Below are 18322 nucleotides of genomic sequence, written 5' to 3' on the forward strand. Positions count from 1 at the left end.
AAACAATGAAGAGTTGGCTCATAATATTTTTCTCATTCTTCTATTGTTTTCCTATGTTTTTAGCCAGAGCAGTTGATGTCACATTTTTGCCAAGAAAAGCACATTAGAGAAGCCATGAAACAGTAGGAGCTCTTGGATTGCTGGCTAATGATCAAAAAACAAAACCTTGGTCACTATGACCCCTGTTTTGTCATAAGTATCTTATTCAGTGATACCTGAGTCTTGACACTTGTGTGCACTGTTAACCACAGATTTTAAGCAGCGCTATCAATCAAGTAAACATTTCAAATAAATTACAAATTCAAAATTTAATCCCATGTTCATATTTTACATCAATATATAAACATCAATATTTGCTAAGAAATCATTGTACATGAAAGACACTGTTGCAGAAAAACAGCTAAATGGAGATTAGAAAAAGTGGTCTTAGAAATCAATAAAACAGAATTTGCTAACTTATGAAAACTGAAAACTTATGTAACCACATCCTACTAAATTTAGAAAAGAAGGGAAAAAGAAAAAGCAACGAAAGTAGAAAAGCTGGCTCTCCAAGTCCATTACGCTTTTGTCACATGCCTCTATTGGACACCAGACTGCACTTGTGCCGAGTTGTGGTAGATGAACTAAGCAGATACTTTTATAACTATAGCAATGTGAACTTCTCTCCTGCAAGTGCAATACTGTAGAGAATCAATGAGGGGCAGAACTAAATTTGCCAGCTCACTAGCAAAAGCTCCAGCTCAGCATAACCATTTCTGAAACTCATCTGGCACAGTTTCTGCATGCAAACTGGACCTGAAACAATGTTCCATAACTAGGTGTATAGCTTGTGGGGATTTAAGTTTGGAAAGATGAAGTTTGCTGAACTTAATGTTCAAAGGCTATTATAGTCAATCGTGGTAAATGAATTCATGCTGAACCTGAGAGTCTGGTAACATGGGTTGTGTAGGGTCACATCATGATTGCACTAATCCACTGCTGAGTGGAATACAATTGCACTATTTGTGAACTGGTTGGAATAGCATCCTAGTTGCACAAATAAATTTTTTTTTTAATCATTTTTCTCATTCAGGCACGCACCTTTATCTTAACACACATCCTGAGTCTTGAGGAATTCGGGAAGGAAGCCCAAACCCACAGACATTCAGCCATAATTTATAGAGCTGAGTCTAAATACTTTCACTCAGGCATTCTCAAATATTTCCTACAGAAGCTGCCCACATGAAAGATTCTCAGAGTCCTCAGTGCCTGTAAAGTCAATGGACTCTAAATAAGCCTCTACCAATACATGTATGTAGTATTAGATGCGGGTGACAAGGTTAGTTACACTCTGGCCACAGGGGAGAGACCTCTGGTATGAAAGTACCATTACTTAGGGTTTAGGGTTTGGTCCAAACTGTACCAGCGTTTGCAAGAACTGAACCCCAGACCACCCTTCCAAAAACACTTTCATCTAAGGGTGTGTTCACACTTGTCAAATTTGGTTTAATTAAAATGAACTCTGGTGCAATTGTTCTGTTAGTGCGGTTAATTTGAGTAAGTGTAAACGCTGCCAAACGAACCCTGGTGTGCACCAAACTAGCGGGCCGAGGCCGCTAAAAAGATGGGTCTCGGTCCACTTCCAAACGAACTCTGGTGCAGTTTGAATGAAATATTAATGTGACACAGACCAAATACTTCTAAACGGACCAAAAACAGGAAGTAATGGCAAGACGCAATGCTATGCGACATGATTTCACAAAGGGAACACGTGTATCCAGAACAAAATAAGTAGAGGGAAAACATGGAGCAACGAGGAGGTAAAATGCCTTTTATGAGCTCTTTGTGAGTTTGCAGGTGGTAAAAATAAAATCATATACACACAACAATGAGAGACCTAAAGCAGTGCACCTTTTCCGTTTGTTTGAAGTGTTCGGTGAGTTCTGTCACAAAATGTACGTCACTCAACCTGACCAATCAGGTTGTAAGCTTATCGCTATGCCTTTAGGTTCAGTATGTTTAGGTTCGCTATCAAAAATGGCAGTATGAATGCTAAGCGGAATAGGACCAAATGTATAATATTCCTTTTTGGTCTAAACCAAATGAACCATACAAACCGAACTACAAGTGTGAACACACCCTAAGTCAAACACTGTGTAAAAATATGCACCTGACATTAACATTTGTGTCATATCCAGATAATATCTGGATATTTTAGCAAGATTGTGTTAACCGATGCACTTACAGTGTGCCTAAATTGCACAATCCAAAACTGGATTATTCTATATTTCTTTGCCAATGCCCTAGTCTATATGGTCTCATGATGAAAACATACATTTGGGAAATTTTCCACAAAACCAATAAGTACATATCACTGCAGTTTCCAACAGAAATGAACACTAGAGGCAGTAAAACAGCGAGCACTTGTAATTGTTTTTGTACACAGTTATGATTACAGCTCCATGTTTCACTTTCCAAACATAACAATTTGCTTTTGTTCGTACTATCTGGTAGGTTTAGGTTTAGTGCAGATGGTACGTCATTTTAAAACGTCACAGAGAATTAGAATTACAGCGCCACTCAACCGACATTTCAAGTCAGAACTGCGGTGATGCATACAAAACCAATGTCAAATAAAACATACTATATGTATGTTTATCTGTTCCAGGAAAAAAACTAACACTCTTTAAGTGAACAGTAGACATTTCACATCGAATATGTCATGAAACATACATGCCGGTACGCATTTCATGTCTTGCAAAAAAGTTCCCAGAAGTACATATTTGTCATGAGACAAGGTTGGCCCTAGTAAATGATGTTAATGGAGCTAGAATTGAATAAATGGGGAGAAAAGGTTGTTAAGTGCTCTCCTTGGCAAGAAATTTGATTCATAGTGTAATACAATGAAATAATATGAATCAGGTGAGAAAAACAAAAGGGAGTGGTGTCTTTTGTCTGTTTTACACTGCGAGAGCAAGATAATTAAAAGAACTTACAACACAGACCTTGAATGACTCAGTCTGTCAAAGTGACATGTTTATTTACAGCATAATCACTTTTTTTACTTGCGTAGCTAAATATGGATAATGAAATCATGTTTGAATGTAGTTTTAATGCAATCCGATTATACTGCGTTTTGGGTGTATTTATATTTGGCAGTCCAAATGTGAAACGACTGAAAAGGCATGTTAAGGTCAGGTCTAAAAAGGGATATAAACACAAATGATTACGCTTAAGGAACCAGAAATTTTAAAGCCCTTGTGAACATTTTGGTTAAGAATTAGGGATGCAAGTTCTTACAGAAATGTTGTGTCTCTGACTGAGCTGATTGGGAGGAATTTGGAAGATCATTAAATTACCGAGGGACGAAAAGTATTTGCATGTAAATCCTAGCTAAGGTCAGCTGTATGCACTATTTTATTTGCTGCTTACAAGCATCACCATGGGAATGAGCTGCACTTGTAGGCCAGATAAATTTCCTTCACATTCACCATTCAACTCTCCAGTGCCTCACATCTACAGGAAATGCTGAGGTGATTGGAAAGAAATTAACTATGTGCAGCCAGTTGTGTTTCCTGAGAGATTCAATCTCAGCATGGTATTGCTGAGTTTGGAACTAATAGGAACAGAAAATCTAGAATTTTATACCAGAGTACTAACTGTAATATGTTGTAAACCAAACGTATTACCTGTGAACCGTTTCTTTCCAGCCACATCAAACTCAGAGGAAGGGGTGTTGTTAAAAGGCCGTGTCTCAGGAGTTGGAGGCTGTGTTGTAGGAGCCTCTGTTGTGGTAGGAAGTGGGACTGGAGTTGTGGTCTCCTCAAAAAGCCCATCTGTAAGATCAGAAACAGGAAGAATTAAAGTCCACAGGATGCTGTATCCCACCTCACAGTGGTCCACACTGTTTGGACACTCAAGTCATTTTTCAAAATATATGAACGCCATTGTATTATATAACAAAATCTGAAGCCAAGTGGCAGTTATTTAAAAGAAATGCCCATTAAGTACGATTTAAGATGCCCAGTTATTTTTTAGGTCCACTGTACATACAACATTCTTTAATATTGTTTGAAAAGTTAATGCTCTGTTGCGCTGTTATAGTAGTGAGAATGTGACCAAACTGTTCTTTATGGTTAATATACTTTTGCCCAAGGATTCCAGTCACAACAAGGAAACTACTACTGGGACAAGCCAAGTAATTATTAAAACTGTATGCAAACAAGCTTGTCCCTAAAAGCAGCTTGGCCACATTAGCTGTCCTGTGTTCAACAAACCAGCAGAATTACATAACAAATGATTATACAACAAGGTTTAGTTGTTCTTCCAGAAAGGTCATCCAAGTTTGTGCACAGTGAATCATACAGCTCTTCACTTTGCAACCTATAAAGTCACTTAGTATGGAAATATTAAGAACAAAAACCAGGAATGCACCCCCTTAAACAACAGCAAACGAAAAGGCATCTATGAAGTGCAATAAGTTAGATAAATGGAGTACAAATGGCCATACAAAAATGAAAAAAGAACAAATAAGCTGCTCGTAGCTTGGCAGCCAGTAAACAAAACAATCAGCCAAGACCATCTTCATTAATAACAGCATCATCAGATGCCATGCTGACCATAACCATAACTCATCTCTGAACTGTTTTCTTGGGGAAGCTGGAAGCCAGAGGAATCCTGTTCTCAAGTGGTACAAATAAATCATCTCATTTGGCTCAGTTTCATTTGGGCTGGTGGACTCAATCCACATCAACGATTAGCGTAATATTTAGCCCAAATTCAGGATAGAATTCTAGGATTATCTTTGGAATTTAGGAATTCACATTTCTCATGAAGTTGACAGAATCTGCAAAATATTAATTAGTTTACTAAAATAAGAGGCATCATACAACATGCATACCATTTTTTATTTAGTACTGACCTGAATAAGACAATATACATAAAAGACGCTATATAGTCCACAAGAGAAAATATTAGTTGTTACCTGAATGATCCACATTTTTAGTGATAGTTGTTCATGAGTCCCTTGTTTGCCCTGAACAGTTAAACTGCCTTAAAATCCTTAAGGTCCCACACATTTTTGGTTGTTCAGCATTTTTGTGTATTTGAACCATTTCCAACAATGACTGTATGATTTTGAGATCCATCTTTTCACACTGAGGACAACTAAGGGACTTTTATGCAACTATTACCGAAGGTTCAAACGCTTACTGATGCTTCATGATGCATTACGAGCCGGGGGGGCGAAAACCTTTAAAGAGAAAGAAGATGCGTACATTTTTCTTATTTTGCCTAAATATCATATTTTTTTCCTTTTGTACTGCTCTTCATAAGCTACATACAATGTTTCCCAGAAGACAAAATTAGTTAAATTTACCCTGATCTTCAAATTCAAAAAATTTCCCCCCCCTGGCTCTTAATTTATTGTGTTGCATGAGTTCCTCGGTTGTCCTCAGTGTGAAAAGATGGATCTCAAAATCATTCAGTCTTCATTGGAAATGGTTCAAATACACAAAAATGCTGAAAAACCAAAGAATTTGTGGGACCTGGAGGATTTTTCCTGAAGAACAGCAGGGAGTTTACCTGTTCAGGACTCATGAACAAACACAAAAAAAAAAAAAGAAAAAAAAAAAGGTAACAACACAGTATTAAGAATCAAGTGTATGTAAACTTTTGAACGGGTCATTTTTTATAAATTCAACTATTATTTTCTCTTGTGGACTATTATATGTAAACTTCTTTTATGTAAAATATCTTATTCAGGTCAGTACTAAACAAAAAAAATAACATGCATTTTGTATGATCCTTCTTATTTTGCTAAAATAATTAACATTTTGACATATTCGACTCATATGCACAGTGGTTGCACAAATAGTTTGCCAGAGCCATGCACATCTGTAGACAAGTGCAGGTTAATTCTAACACTTTAATAATATTTAAAGCTCCTAACAGGTTGTGTGACTTTGAGGAATGATTACTTCAAAATGTACATTGGTATGCTGTTTTCTCTATTGCTTGTGTGCCATTGACTGTCCCTCTGCGTGCCATAGGTTTCCGACCCCTGGCCTATAAAATCACGAAGCTGGCAGTTATTTCTTTATTTAAGAATAGGCAGCAGTAAGAGGAAAAAATGGAGGAAAAGACTGTTTCTCCAAAAAAACATGCTGTTCACAGACAGATTCAAAGCAAAACAGAAGTTATTCAGGCATGACAGGGGGATATCCTTTGAGGTTTACTGTGTACATCCTACCTAACATTATCCTTGGAATACTGATTCTAAATTACAGAGGATTAGGTCTTGTGGGTACAAACTACATGCCTGTGACAAGACTCATTATACAAGAGCCAACTCTAGTCACAAACTGGGCCAAACACCTCTGTCTCACCCTAAAAGCATCTTTTCCATCATTTTTGCTTTGATGCACAATACCAAATCCACATCATATTACTTAATTCTCTATTATGAAATGCATTTGAGTTAAGCTTGGCTGCAAAGAGTTCATCTCACCTTCAGAGTAGCAGTTAAGTACTCCATCAGCATCCAGTACTGGGAAACCATTCTTGTCCAGTCGGGAATAAAGTCCCGGTGGACATGTAGGCTCAGCAGCTAACGTTGACACCTCCAGTGTTTCTGTTATCATTTCTGTTGTTGTAGGTTCTGGTGTTGTTGTAGTTGTGGTTGTAGTGGATGTAGTTGTAGTTGTAGTTGTGGTTGTAGTGGTTGTAGTCCTTGGTTTAGGGCGGTCCAAGCCCACAATGGGTTTTCCTCCCACAGTAAGGTACTTGTCACTTGGATTAACCACAGGCCGACTGTCTCTTCCATGACCAAATAATGCTAATCCTTCTTGGTTTACCAGTGGGCTGCCCTGGTCATCTAATATAGCAAACACGGATAAAAGTCAAGTTTAAAACAGGCTTCTTCTTTCTATATTTCTATTATAAGCCACTCACCAAAAATAGTCTTGCCATCCTCTCCAAGGACAACTTTTCTGGGTCTTCCCCTTGAATCCTGAAGGACTCTTCCATTTTCATTCATTAGGACACCCTTATCCAGATCTACTATCTGAAAGAGTGAATGAAACTTTGTAAAGAAGAAGCATCTTTCTTTCAAAACAAAATCAGACAACAGTCAAACAGTCTTGCTTGAGTAAATGTCCCTAAGGTCCATGCTCGTGGAGTTTCCATGCCTAGAGAGAGAAAACTATTAACATCACTGTCTTTGATTACTTTAAAGGTAATTATGTTTGGACTGCAGTGCTGTCTGATTTATTAATGCATTCAGACAACAGACGTAACAGAAGCCATGTATATGGATATTATGATTACAATATTTTAATAGTTCCAGTTAAACAAAATTAAAGTCATTGATGAATTGATCAGTGCTACAAACCTGCTATGGGTAAAAAGTTCACTTTGCTTTAGTTTAAAATTTAGAAAAAGAAACAAAGTGTATACAATAAGTTTGCCAGCAGTAAATAAAATTCTATTATGACAACTCTCTGAAGATTTTAGCATGGCAATGGATATGACAATGTTAATGTATTTGGTCTTGGTGGAATAACTCTGCTATGTTGCTGAATTACTGCTACGGCTGCAAAGCAAGTACAGGAACTTGCTACTGCCAATACATATGACGATATGATGCTTTGAGTATTTAAGACGTACTGCTGCTGCACAAATAGCATAATAAATAACCCATAGCAAATCTACAGGTGGAGCTGGGGAGGTGGAGGGTTTCAGCGGAACTCTGAAAGCGAGTTGTGAACTGCTCTAGTGAATGCTAACCAGCTATTTAAATGTATAGCTGCATTGAACCAATCAGCTTGTGCCAACTTTATGCTGTGAATATCACCAGTTCACTGTAAAAAGTTTTCACCAGTTTCAACTTAAAAACTTAAGTTTAGCAGCTGCCTTAAAATTTTAACTTAAATCAACTTAACTCATTTCAACTTATTTTTATTGTAATAAGTTAAAATTACTTGTAGTTTTAAGCTGATTTAACTTAAAATTTTAAGGCAGCTGCTGAACTTGAACTTGAATCTGGTGAAAACCAGTGTTGGCATTAACAACCCATCACCCTGTGCCATCAAGAGTTTCATGACAGAACTTGGCATTAATAATTTATAAAACATTATAAAGGATTTTGGGACATGAGCGGCTTTCGCACCAAAGTAACCTTTTCATAGTTCCTAGAACTACTGGCAGAAGTTCCCACTTTTTGGCGTGTTCGCACCGCAGGAACTAGGAACGTATTTAGATCTAAGATCTCCATTTGGAGGAACTAAATAAGCTCCTACTTCAGAGTAGGGTCTAAAACAGTTCTATTGGAACTGCCAGTGATGTAAGTGTATTGATTGGCCAAACGCATACAAAACACTCGCTACCCATTTTTTAAAAAGCCATGTAAAAATATTTACTCCACGAACATGGAAAACAGCATCTAGCTACCTGTTGTCTGCAGCAATGTGTTCTTTTTTCAGCCTCAATGATAAGTGACATGCAATTTGTTATTAGAGATTTGGTCAGATTTTCATGCTCTTTCAATCGCATAAATTGTGCTTTTACATTCCATCTCTGTTATCATGAAACCCGAGACACACAACAAAAACAGCTCCGATCACGGCGTCCTTCATTTGGTAGTTTTTGACATTTGTAAATGTTGCAAATAAAGACATCGCTGTCAGCCGCTTGAGAGTTCCAGATGCCAGTGGGGAAAACAGCCAGGAAAATATCCCATAGGAGAAATTAGTTCTCTAGGAACCACCATGCTACGTGGTGCGAAAGCTAATGAATTAACACTGCAAATAAACACACCCATTTTGTTCCATCAGGACCTGTGATATGTCGGACTCCATTTGGTTTAGTATTTTCATCAGATGTTGAGGATACTTTGCCATTTGCAGCTGTGAGATTCGGGCGTCCGTTTTTGCCTGAACATGGAAGTAGAAAAATGATTCAAAGTGTAGTTATGCACACACCAAAATTGTTTTGAACAGCATGCACATCCTTGCAGACAGCATAATGTTTACCTTTTTCATAACTAGGTTTGTAGCCACTGACTGGAGTGTTTTCCTTTGAAATTGACTGCAGCCTTGATCCCATCACTGGATTCCGAGACTCAGGAGATGTATTTCCTCTAGAGCTTTCACCAGCAGACAACCCATGGGAAGAGCGGGAAACTGAACTTGGGGCGAGCCTAACATTAGTATTACTCCTGTCAGCTGTGTCTCGATCTGAGATAAGTGGGGATTCTGCTGGACTGTTTTGAGAGGAGGCAGATGAAGATGCTGAAGAGGACTGTCGTGTAGATGTTGTGCCCATTCTTCTGTGTTGTACTGGATACACCCTACTAGGGAACCGTGAACCTTTCAGACGGCTTGCTACCACAGGTGAGCGGACCCGATCAGTAGAAGCCAAAATAGGGACTCTTTGGGCAACTGAAGGAAGTGACTTTGAACTGCTACTGGTACTACTTTGTTCCCTATCCACACTTTCTTTCTCAAGGTTTGGGACAGGTCTGTGAGGTTCGCTCGTAGTTGTTGTGGTTGTTCTGGTGGTAGTGGTGGTGGTAGTAGTTTTAGGTGCTGCAGTTGAGGTGGCATCTTTGCTTCGCCTCTCCAAGGTCTCTTTGCTTCCCTCGTAAAGATAATCATCTTCATGATCATTGCTTATTTTTACATCTTCATTATTACTGGGATTATTTGCAACATTTGTTTTTTTATTTAGCACATTAGGTTTATTTGAGACCGGATTAACCTCATGCTTTGAAGGGTATGTTGTGGGTGAAATTTTGGTTTTATCACTAGTGTCTTGAGAGCTCACAGCAGAAGAACGAGAAGGAAATCTGTTAATAATTGGCCTTCCTGCACCTACAGATGAGGCAGTTCTACTCCAAGGTATTCTCCCGTCTTGTCTTCGACTCCCTGTAACTAACCTAGAATTTCGGTTTGGTAATGAAAGGGGTGAACTTCTTCCCGTTGTGGAAGAGTTAGTCCTTGAAGAAGAATGGGAAGTGGAACCATAACTATTACTTTTCTCTTCTTTGTTATTATTTTCTTTTTGTTCTGGGTGTTCCTCTTTAGTTGTATCCGAATGTTTTTTTTTAGTTTCTTCAGTTGGTTGTTCAGCCTTTGTGTCCTCTATTTCTGTGTTCTTGTCATTGATATCATGGTCCTCTGTAGTATCGTGACTGTTTGTCCTGGTTCCTGTTGGCAGTGTGGATTGTGAAGAAGCAGATGATGATGATGAAGATGATGATGAATCAGGTTTGTGTTTTGCTATTTGAAGTCTCTGAGCTCTAGTTGAAATTCCAACTCTTCTTCCATTAGGGTACATGGCACCAGATCCTGAACTTGGGACTCGACCTGACGTGGAGGAAATCCTTCTTGTACCTGATGATGATGGTAAAGATGATGAAGGAGAAGATGCTGAAGAAGATGAAGTGGAAGAAGAAGATGATGAAGATGATGCTGAGGAAGCTGAAGAAGAAGAGATGGATGAGGATGATTCTGATTCTTTCACTGGTTCAGGCCTAGATTCCTTAGGTAAAGGTGTCCTATCAGTGACGCTTATCTGATTGTAAGAGTTCTTTCCCTCAGGATAGGAGACCGTTGTTAGGTCCTTTCTTGTAGCTGCAGACTCTTGGCTTTGCGATGAACTTGAAGAATCTTCACTTCGCGTTCTTGATCGAGAATTTGGCCTTCTTAATCTGCTAATATCAATGATTGAGGATGTGCGAGGGGTCCAAGAAGCACGTTTATTCTCTGTTGTTTTATGGACAGATTCAGACTGATTGGGTTTTGATTCTTTAGTGTCAGGTGAGTGTTTTGAATGTTCCTCTGTTTGTGGTGATGCATTATTACTGCTCTCTGGTTTTGTGTCCTCGCTAGCCTCATTTGCTGTGATTTCCTCTTCTGTTGGACTGTCTGTTGGCTTCTCTTCCTCATTTGTATTTCCTTCTTTATCTTTGGAGGATGAATGTGAGTTTGACCTTGAGCTAGAACCTCCATTTCTGACAGAGCCCCTCACAGAGGAGAAGATGCTGTGATAGGACCTTGTTTGAGAAAGAGGGCGTCCTCGTCTGTTGGTGGGTGGCGCTTGAGTTGTGGTCTGAGTATAGGACTCTTCCATCTCATCTGGCTCCTGATTGTCTGATTCATTGTTTGATGATGTCTTGGAGGCACTTTGACTTGTCTGGTGGCCGTCTGTATTCCTTAAGTGAGTAGTGCTGGCTGGAGACAAAATTAAGATACCAGTCTTAACCACGTTTCTGTAAAGCTGCTAAAGTTTATTGGGGAAAACATCTGTTGGGAATACTTACATCCAGGCATTGCAACAATAATGGCTTTAGTCTGTGGTCCTTGGCCCTTCCTATTGACTCCACGGATTTTGAAGATATAGCGGTCACCTGGCGCAAGTCCATCGATGGTAGCAGAGGTGGTGGTGCCACGGTATGTAACTGACTTTGTGCCAAACGGTTTCATAGCAGGAGCATAGGAAAGGATGTATTCTGGAAGTAGGTGTCATATCAATCAGTACGGTCAATTTCATTTGGATACCATAGCTGAATATTTTCCAATGAACACTGGGAATACCAAGGATTGAACCAATAAATCTAGGCCAAGGATAACACACTAAAAAGGAAAGTTCCTTCTGCATGAACAAGGAATGGTTTGTGTTTCCACATGTACATTTGTGTTGGTTTAGCGTTACAGAATGGTGCTTTGCATGTCTGCTGAAGAAACTGTAATACTGAAGGCTTATCATTCCCATATATTTTGGCACTGCACACAGATAAGTGGTTTCATGGAAGACATATGGTCAACTATTAGTAATGTTTTACTCTCCAAATGCCAAAGTCGTTTTCTGTTCTTTATGTAGGGCATATTCCAAAAGTCATAGAACGAGCTGACAGATATCTGAATAAAATATTATCAGTGTTAAAATACACTCTCATATGCAGCTAAATATGCATTTACAACTATAAGTAAGACAAGAGAGTAATGTTGGGTGCACTACATAATAAACAAATACAAATATGGTGCATATATTTAGCACTCTAAAAGTTAATTGTTCTAGCTGACTAACAAGTTTATGGTCACGAATATGTTCTGAGGTAAATGTGAAGTTACTTGACATTGTTCACAAGCTGCTGTATTGATGTCTTTGCGCGGTTGAAACACTAAATGACTGATTACATAAGACAGGAGACAGATTTCGGTAAGTTGTACCCTTTCTTTTAACATACCTTTGGATGTTTATTCGTGTTTTTTATGATGAACAGGTATTAAAGCGAGGAGATGATCAGTTCAAATGCGCTTTGCACTGCCGCTTCTCTTGAACAGAGGTGATACAGCGATCTGTCACTCCACATTAAACAATGCCAAAACGGCATCTATTGTTTGAATACTGTAATAAAATGTACAGAATTTAAAATCTGAGATAACTTATTACGATTTATTAAATGGGACGTGTGCTACAATGTTCCGTTCATTAATTGAAAACAGGCTAGACTAATTGATTTTTAGGATTTAAGAATCAATATAGTTTCGTAAACATGAGAATAGATTTAAATCAAGAAATCAATATTTTTTGCCCAGCCCTACTATGTTGTGGTCTTACCTCTTATTCGCCCATTTGTTTGCTCAGGTGGATCCCAGGTTGCTGTGACAGCAGTACCTTTTCCTCTAAGTGGTTTTACTTGAAAATTTTCTGGAGGGCCAGAAGGAGCTGTATAGACAAAAGTGGGAGAAAGTTAAATTATGACTGACAAACAAATTGTTAAACAAATAACATGGAGCACTGGGTATTCTCTTGAACTTTAATTATTTTTCTCTGCCTTAGTTCAAATGGAAACAAAAGATTTTATGTTCTCCATGGGAATGAGGTCATTCTGATCACTCCAAACAAATATTCAAAACAAGCAGTAAACAGTGATATTACACTGTAATAGGCAGTTAGAACATGCTTACATGGTTTCAAAAAACAGGGCAAGATTGTTTTGAGTGTGTGCGAATTTGTATGAGTGTACAATACAATACAGACACCCTTTTGTTTATCCTTTGCTTCATTAGCCATATTAAAGGGGAAAAAAACTTCTAGTGACTTAATCATAATCTTATAATTCTGCATGTTGAACACTGTTCTGTTTTAATACTATTTTAATACCACCTGACATTGACCTTTTTAGTTTGTAGATAATTATGTCTATAATAATAAATACTATTTGGATTTATCTGCTTAGCAATCCAAACTCAGCAAAACATCTGGGTTAAAGATCAAGGAGTGTAAACAAACCAGATTCAGGGGTTCTCTGGAACACAGATGCACTCCATTTTCCCTTCTGATCTCCTTGCGAGATAGAAATAGAAAACTCGTACATGCTGTCCGCAGAGAGTGTTTCAATTATGAGACGTCGCTGAGTGGTGTCCTTATATTCCCATCGAGCAGATTCTCCTTTCTCTCTGTATTTCACTGTGTAAAACCTGCAAATATATTAATTATAAAGCTAAAAATATACTATATGTGATCCTGCCTTAAGTAGCATGGGTATATTTTTAGCAATTGCCAAAAATACACTGTATGGGTCAAAATGATCGATTTTTTTTTTATGCCAAAAATAATTAGGATATTAAGTGATTTTGTAAATTTCCATTAAGATATTTTGTAAATTTCCTACTGTAAATATATCAAAACTTAATTTCTGATTAGTAATATGCATTGCTAAGAACTTAATTTTGACAACTTTAATAGCAATTTCTCAATATTTAGATTTTTTTGAATCCTCAGATTCCAGATCTTCAAATAGTTGTATCTTGAACAAATATTTTCCTATCCTAACAAACCATACATCAATGGAAAGCTTTTAGATGCTGTATAAATCTCAATTTCGAAAAATTGACATTTATGACTGGTTTTGTGGTTCAGGGTCACATATAGTTCAAAAGGTCACTTTTCAGAAAGGATACATTAAAGTCATTCACAGTATAGATTTGTGTTTCAAATAATGCTTTTCTTTTGAACTTCCATCATTTTAAAAATGCTGAAATCAATTTTTACCTGGATCCCCCTGGTATTTCCTTCTTCTTTTCAACAAGTGGATCAAGCCATGTGATCAGGACAGACTGAGGAGACAATACTCTAACTGTGATGTCCTCTACTTCATCCACAACTTCTGGCTCTGATATAAAGGATATAGAGGATGACAAAGAATGAATATTAGATTTGAGCGAGTCAAAATACTGCATATGGAGTGTGATCTGTGATATACCTGTTGTTACTTTTTTATTCAAGGTGGTCGTGGTGATGGGTGCACTCCTCCCCTGGGCTCTGGGTGCCTGCAGTGATACCACATAGACGGACTCAGACGCTACGAACAGAGGGGGGATACCAGATACGGCCACGTATCATTACACATTACCTGCTATGGGACATACTGAAGACATGCAATCTGAGCTCTATTTACAAAGATACAGTATGTATATCTCAAAAACTATTTCTCTTAGCCACCGTCAAACATCTTACCCAGTTTTTGCTTGTTAGCATTGCGCTGGTCTGCTTGGTGCTGGCTGAGATCCACTCTGTGTTTGTTTTGGGGTCGCAGAGGGAGGCGTCCAACTTGATGAGGGGGTTCTGGTCCTGAGGATGACTGAGGGGCTCTTTGCTGCCCTAGTGCTGTCCTCTGAGTTGGGGGCCGTGGGTTAATCTCTGATGAAGTTATAGACACCATCCTGCCTAATGAAAGAGAGACAGAGCAAATAATGTTGACATTGAAGTTTAATAATCACTTAGATTCTGTTATTATTACAATTTTATGCTGTACAGCACTTTGGACCAACGTTTGTTGTTTTAAATGTGGTTTATTTTACATTATCAAACAGTCCATAAAGTGTGAGTCCAAACTGAAAACTTGGCATTCAAAATCAAATTTAAACATTGAAACAAAGCTTTAGGTTTTGAAATATGTAATAAACCTTATGGTGTGATATGAAGAAATTCAGACATTTGATGCTGACGGTTGTCACATGTCTCCTTATGTCTCTTGTCATTTGCCTTGTGTTTGCACTGTTGAGATTTGGTTTCTCCTTCTGTCTCCCCCTGTCAGTTTGTATGATTTTGGTTTAGTCCTGTGATTAGTTCTTGTTAAGTCATTATCGTTTTCACCTGTGTAGCTTGATTAGTTTGCCTTTATAGTCAGTCTTTGAGTTCAGTCCTTTGTCGGTCATTTTTGATTTTCATGTGTTCAGTGTGTGTGGAAATCCCCTGTCTCTTCCTTGGAAATCAAGATTAAAAGTATTCGTTATTTGACTTTGACTTTCGACTCGTCAATCCTGCACCGGCTGTGACAGAATGACCGACCCAAAAGTAAGTGCTGAGGAACGGCTGTGGAGTTTGCGGCAGGGCAGTCGGGAGTTGGAGAGGTATGTGGCTGAGTTTACCGAGCTGTATCATCTGGTGAGCTGGCCCCACGCATCTATCAGCGTGGTATTTCTGTTGGGGCTGGACAAGGACATTATCCGTAGTGATCTGTCCATTCACGATCTTTCGTTTGTAGATTTTGTCAACTTCATTCTTTATTTGAATGGCTCTAACATTGAGCTTGCAGAAATAGATCCTTGTCCAGTCCCCTCAGATGCACGCCGCGTCGCTCCAGCTCATCCCAAGCCGGTGCTCACCACATGCCTCATCAACGGCTCAGACCACCTGCCGCGCCCCAAGCGCCCTGTCACAATCCAAAGCTCCGTGGCCTTCCTCAGCATTGTTCCGCTGACTGCTGCCACGCCAGCTCACAAGACGGCTGCTACACACAAATCCGCACGCAAGAGGGCGGCAAAGCCCAAGGCTGTCAAGATGGCCACAGTCCCTGATTCCCCGGCCAAGATGGCCGCAGTTCCTGATTCCCCGGCCAAGATGGTCGACAGAATGGACGATGTGGAAGAAGATTTGATTGACTGGTTTGGAGAGATTGTTCTTCCCAGCCGTCCTGAATCTCCACCAGTCTCATCCAGTCGTCCAGAATCCCCGCTGGTTCCGCCCAGCCTTCCTGACCCTCCAGTGACTGCGCCGCCAGAGCGCCCTCCAGTGACTGCGCCGCCAGAGCGCCCTCCAGTGACTGCGCCGCCAGAGCGCCCTCCAGTGACTGCGCCGCCAGAGCGCCCTCCAGTGTCTGCGCCGCCAGAGCGCCCTCCAGTGTCTGCGCCGCCAGAGCGCCCTCCAGTGACTGCGCCGCCAGAGCGCCCTCCAGTGACTGCGCCGCCAGAGCGCCCTCCAGTGTCTGCGCCGCCAGAGCGCCCTCCAGTGACTGCGCCGCCAGAGCGCCCTCCAGTGACCGCTCGCCCAGAGCTAGCTCCTTCAGTGTCTCCGCTGGAGACGCCCAGCCCTCCTGAATCTCCACTGGGGTCGTCCAGCCGTCCAGAGCCCGCTCCTCAAGAGCGCCGTCCAGAGCCCGCTCCTCAAGAGCGCCGTCCAGAGCCCCCTCAAGAGCGCCGTCCAGAGCCCCCTCAAGAGCGCCGTCCAGAGCCCCCTCAAGAGCGCCGTCCAGAGCCCGCTCAAGAGCGCCGTCCAGAGCCCGCTCCTCTAGAGCGCCGTCCAGAGCCCGCTCCTCAAGAGCGCCGTCCTGAGCCTTCGCTGGTTCCGCCCAGCCTTCCTGATCCTCCGCTGGTCCCGTCCAGCCGTCCAGATCCTTCGCTGGTTCCGTCCAGCCATCCTGAACCCTCGCTGGTTACGTCCAGTCCTCCAGAGCCTCCGCTGGTGCAATCCAGCCTTCCAGAGCCTTCGCTGGTTACGTCCAGTCCTCCAGACTCTCCACTGGTGCAATCCAGCCGTCCAGAGCCTTCGCTGGTTACGTCCAGTCCTCCAGACTCTCCACTGGTGCAATCCAGCCGTCCAGAGCCTTCGCTGGTCCCGTCCAGCCGTCCAGAGCCTTCGCTGGTCCCGTCCAGCCGTCCAGAGCCTCAGCGGGTCCAGCCCAGCCTTCCAGAGCCTCCGCTGGCCCAGCCCAGCCTTCCAGAGCCTCCGCTGGTCCTGTCCAGCCTTACAGAACCCACTCTGTCAAACAGTCCTGCCAAACCCCTGAATTCCCCAAAGAAAATTTTGGGGGGGCGCTATATACCCCTAGCCAACGTGGCCGGGCCGAGGACGGAGGCCAAGGCCACGGGGGCTGCCCAGCCATGGCCACTGGAACTGCCTGTCCGGCCGTGGCCGCCTGACCCGCCATGGCCACTGGAACTGCCTGTCCGGCCGTGGCCGCCTGACCCGCCATGGCTTCCTGTTCCGCCCTGGAGGCCTTCCCAACCCAGCAAGGTCCTGCCCCGTAAAGGCCTCCAGAGCGCCCGCCCCCCCTCCCTGGTGTTTCTATCACGGCGCGAGACGCGCCTACCGGGAGATAATGTCACATGTCTCCTTATGTCTCTTGTCATTTGCCTTGTGTTTGCACTGTTGAGATTTGGGTTCTCCTTCTGTCTCCCCCTGTCAGTTTGTATGATTTTGGTTTAGTCCTGTGATTAGTTCTTGTTAAGTCATTATCGTTTTCACCTGTGTAGCTTGATTAGTTTGCCTTTATAGTCAGTCTTTGAGTTCAGTCCTTTGTCGGTCATTTTTGATTTTCATGTGTTCAGTGTGTGTGGAAATCCCCTGTCTCTTCCTTGGAAATCAAGATTAAAAGTATTCGTTATTTGACTTTGACTTTCGCCTCGTCAATCCTGCACTGGCTGTGACAACGGTGTTAACACCTTTATTAAAAACATTAAATGCTCTTACTTACACTGAAGCACACATACATTGAAAAGCAAAAAAGTTGTATTAAATACAAAAAAGAATGAAGAAGTGTTTTCACAAGTGGTCTTGGTCTTTTAAATCCAATTATACTTCACAGAGGATGACTCATGTTTGCAATTCCTTATAAAACAAAAACACTGGCAGATAACAGAGACACATAGATTTGCTAAAGTAGTACACTTACAAGGCCACACAGTTTACAGTCATGTGCACTCTCACTTCCTTTCTCTTATTGCTTTACTGTAATCCCCATCTGACAGGACTTGGCAGGCGAATGAGACAGTCAGACAGCCTTCCTCCTCTCTTTCCTTCAACACACTGCTTCACGCGCATCTCTCTGCCTCTCCCTCTGGTGTGCCGTACATCCCTGAGAGGATAATGAAAAACAGCCCCTCTGTTTCTCCATCCATCTGTCCTTTTATTCGCTCCTTTAATCATTCTCAGATGATCGGTTGTAGTCACACTTCCTCATTAGAATCTGTGTGCAATTTAAAGGTTGATTGTGATGGTTCAACCAGTGTGGCATTGAAAAGGTCTTAGTAGAAAACCAGGTAAAATTAAGGTAAGT

At 41.1% G+C, this 18322-nt stretch overlaps 1 protein-coding gene across 2 annotated transcripts in view; it reads right to left on the minus strand.

Moving 5' to 3' along the window:
- fndc1 (fibronectin type III domain containing 1) overlaps nucleotides 1-18322 on the minus strand; it is a 47380-nt gene that overhangs the window by 15106 nt on the left and 13952 nt on the right. For both annotated transcript variants that reach the window (XM_073853065.1, XM_073853064.1), the window contains 11 exons: nucleotides 14503-14712; nucleotides 14249-14347; nucleotides 14038-14158; nucleotides 13276-13463; nucleotides 12601-12708; nucleotides 11300-11488; nucleotides 9009-11210; nucleotides 8794-8909; nucleotides 6931-7042; nucleotides 6488-6853; nucleotides 3669-3815 (listed from right to left, as the gene is read on the minus strand). In XM_073853065.1, the coding sequence (XP_073709166.1) occupies nucleotides 3669-3815; nucleotides 6488-6853; nucleotides 6931-7042; nucleotides 8794-8909; nucleotides 9009-11210; nucleotides 11300-11488; nucleotides 12601-12708; nucleotides 13276-13463; nucleotides 14038-14158; nucleotides 14249-14347; nucleotides 14503-14712 (3858 nt within the window). The remainder of the gene's footprint in view (nucleotides 1-3668; nucleotides 3816-6487; nucleotides 6854-6930; nucleotides 7043-8793; nucleotides 8910-9008; nucleotides 11211-11299; nucleotides 11489-12600; nucleotides 12709-13275; nucleotides 13464-14037; nucleotides 14159-14248; nucleotides 14348-14502; nucleotides 14713-18322) is intronic.

This window comes from Garra rufa, chromosome 13 (genome assembly GCF_049309525.1).
Source record: "Garra rufa chromosome 13, GarRuf1.0, whole genome shotgun sequence".
Classification (NCBI taxonomy): domain Eukaryota; kingdom Metazoa; phylum Chordata; class Actinopteri; order Cypriniformes; family Cyprinidae; genus Garra; species Garra rufa.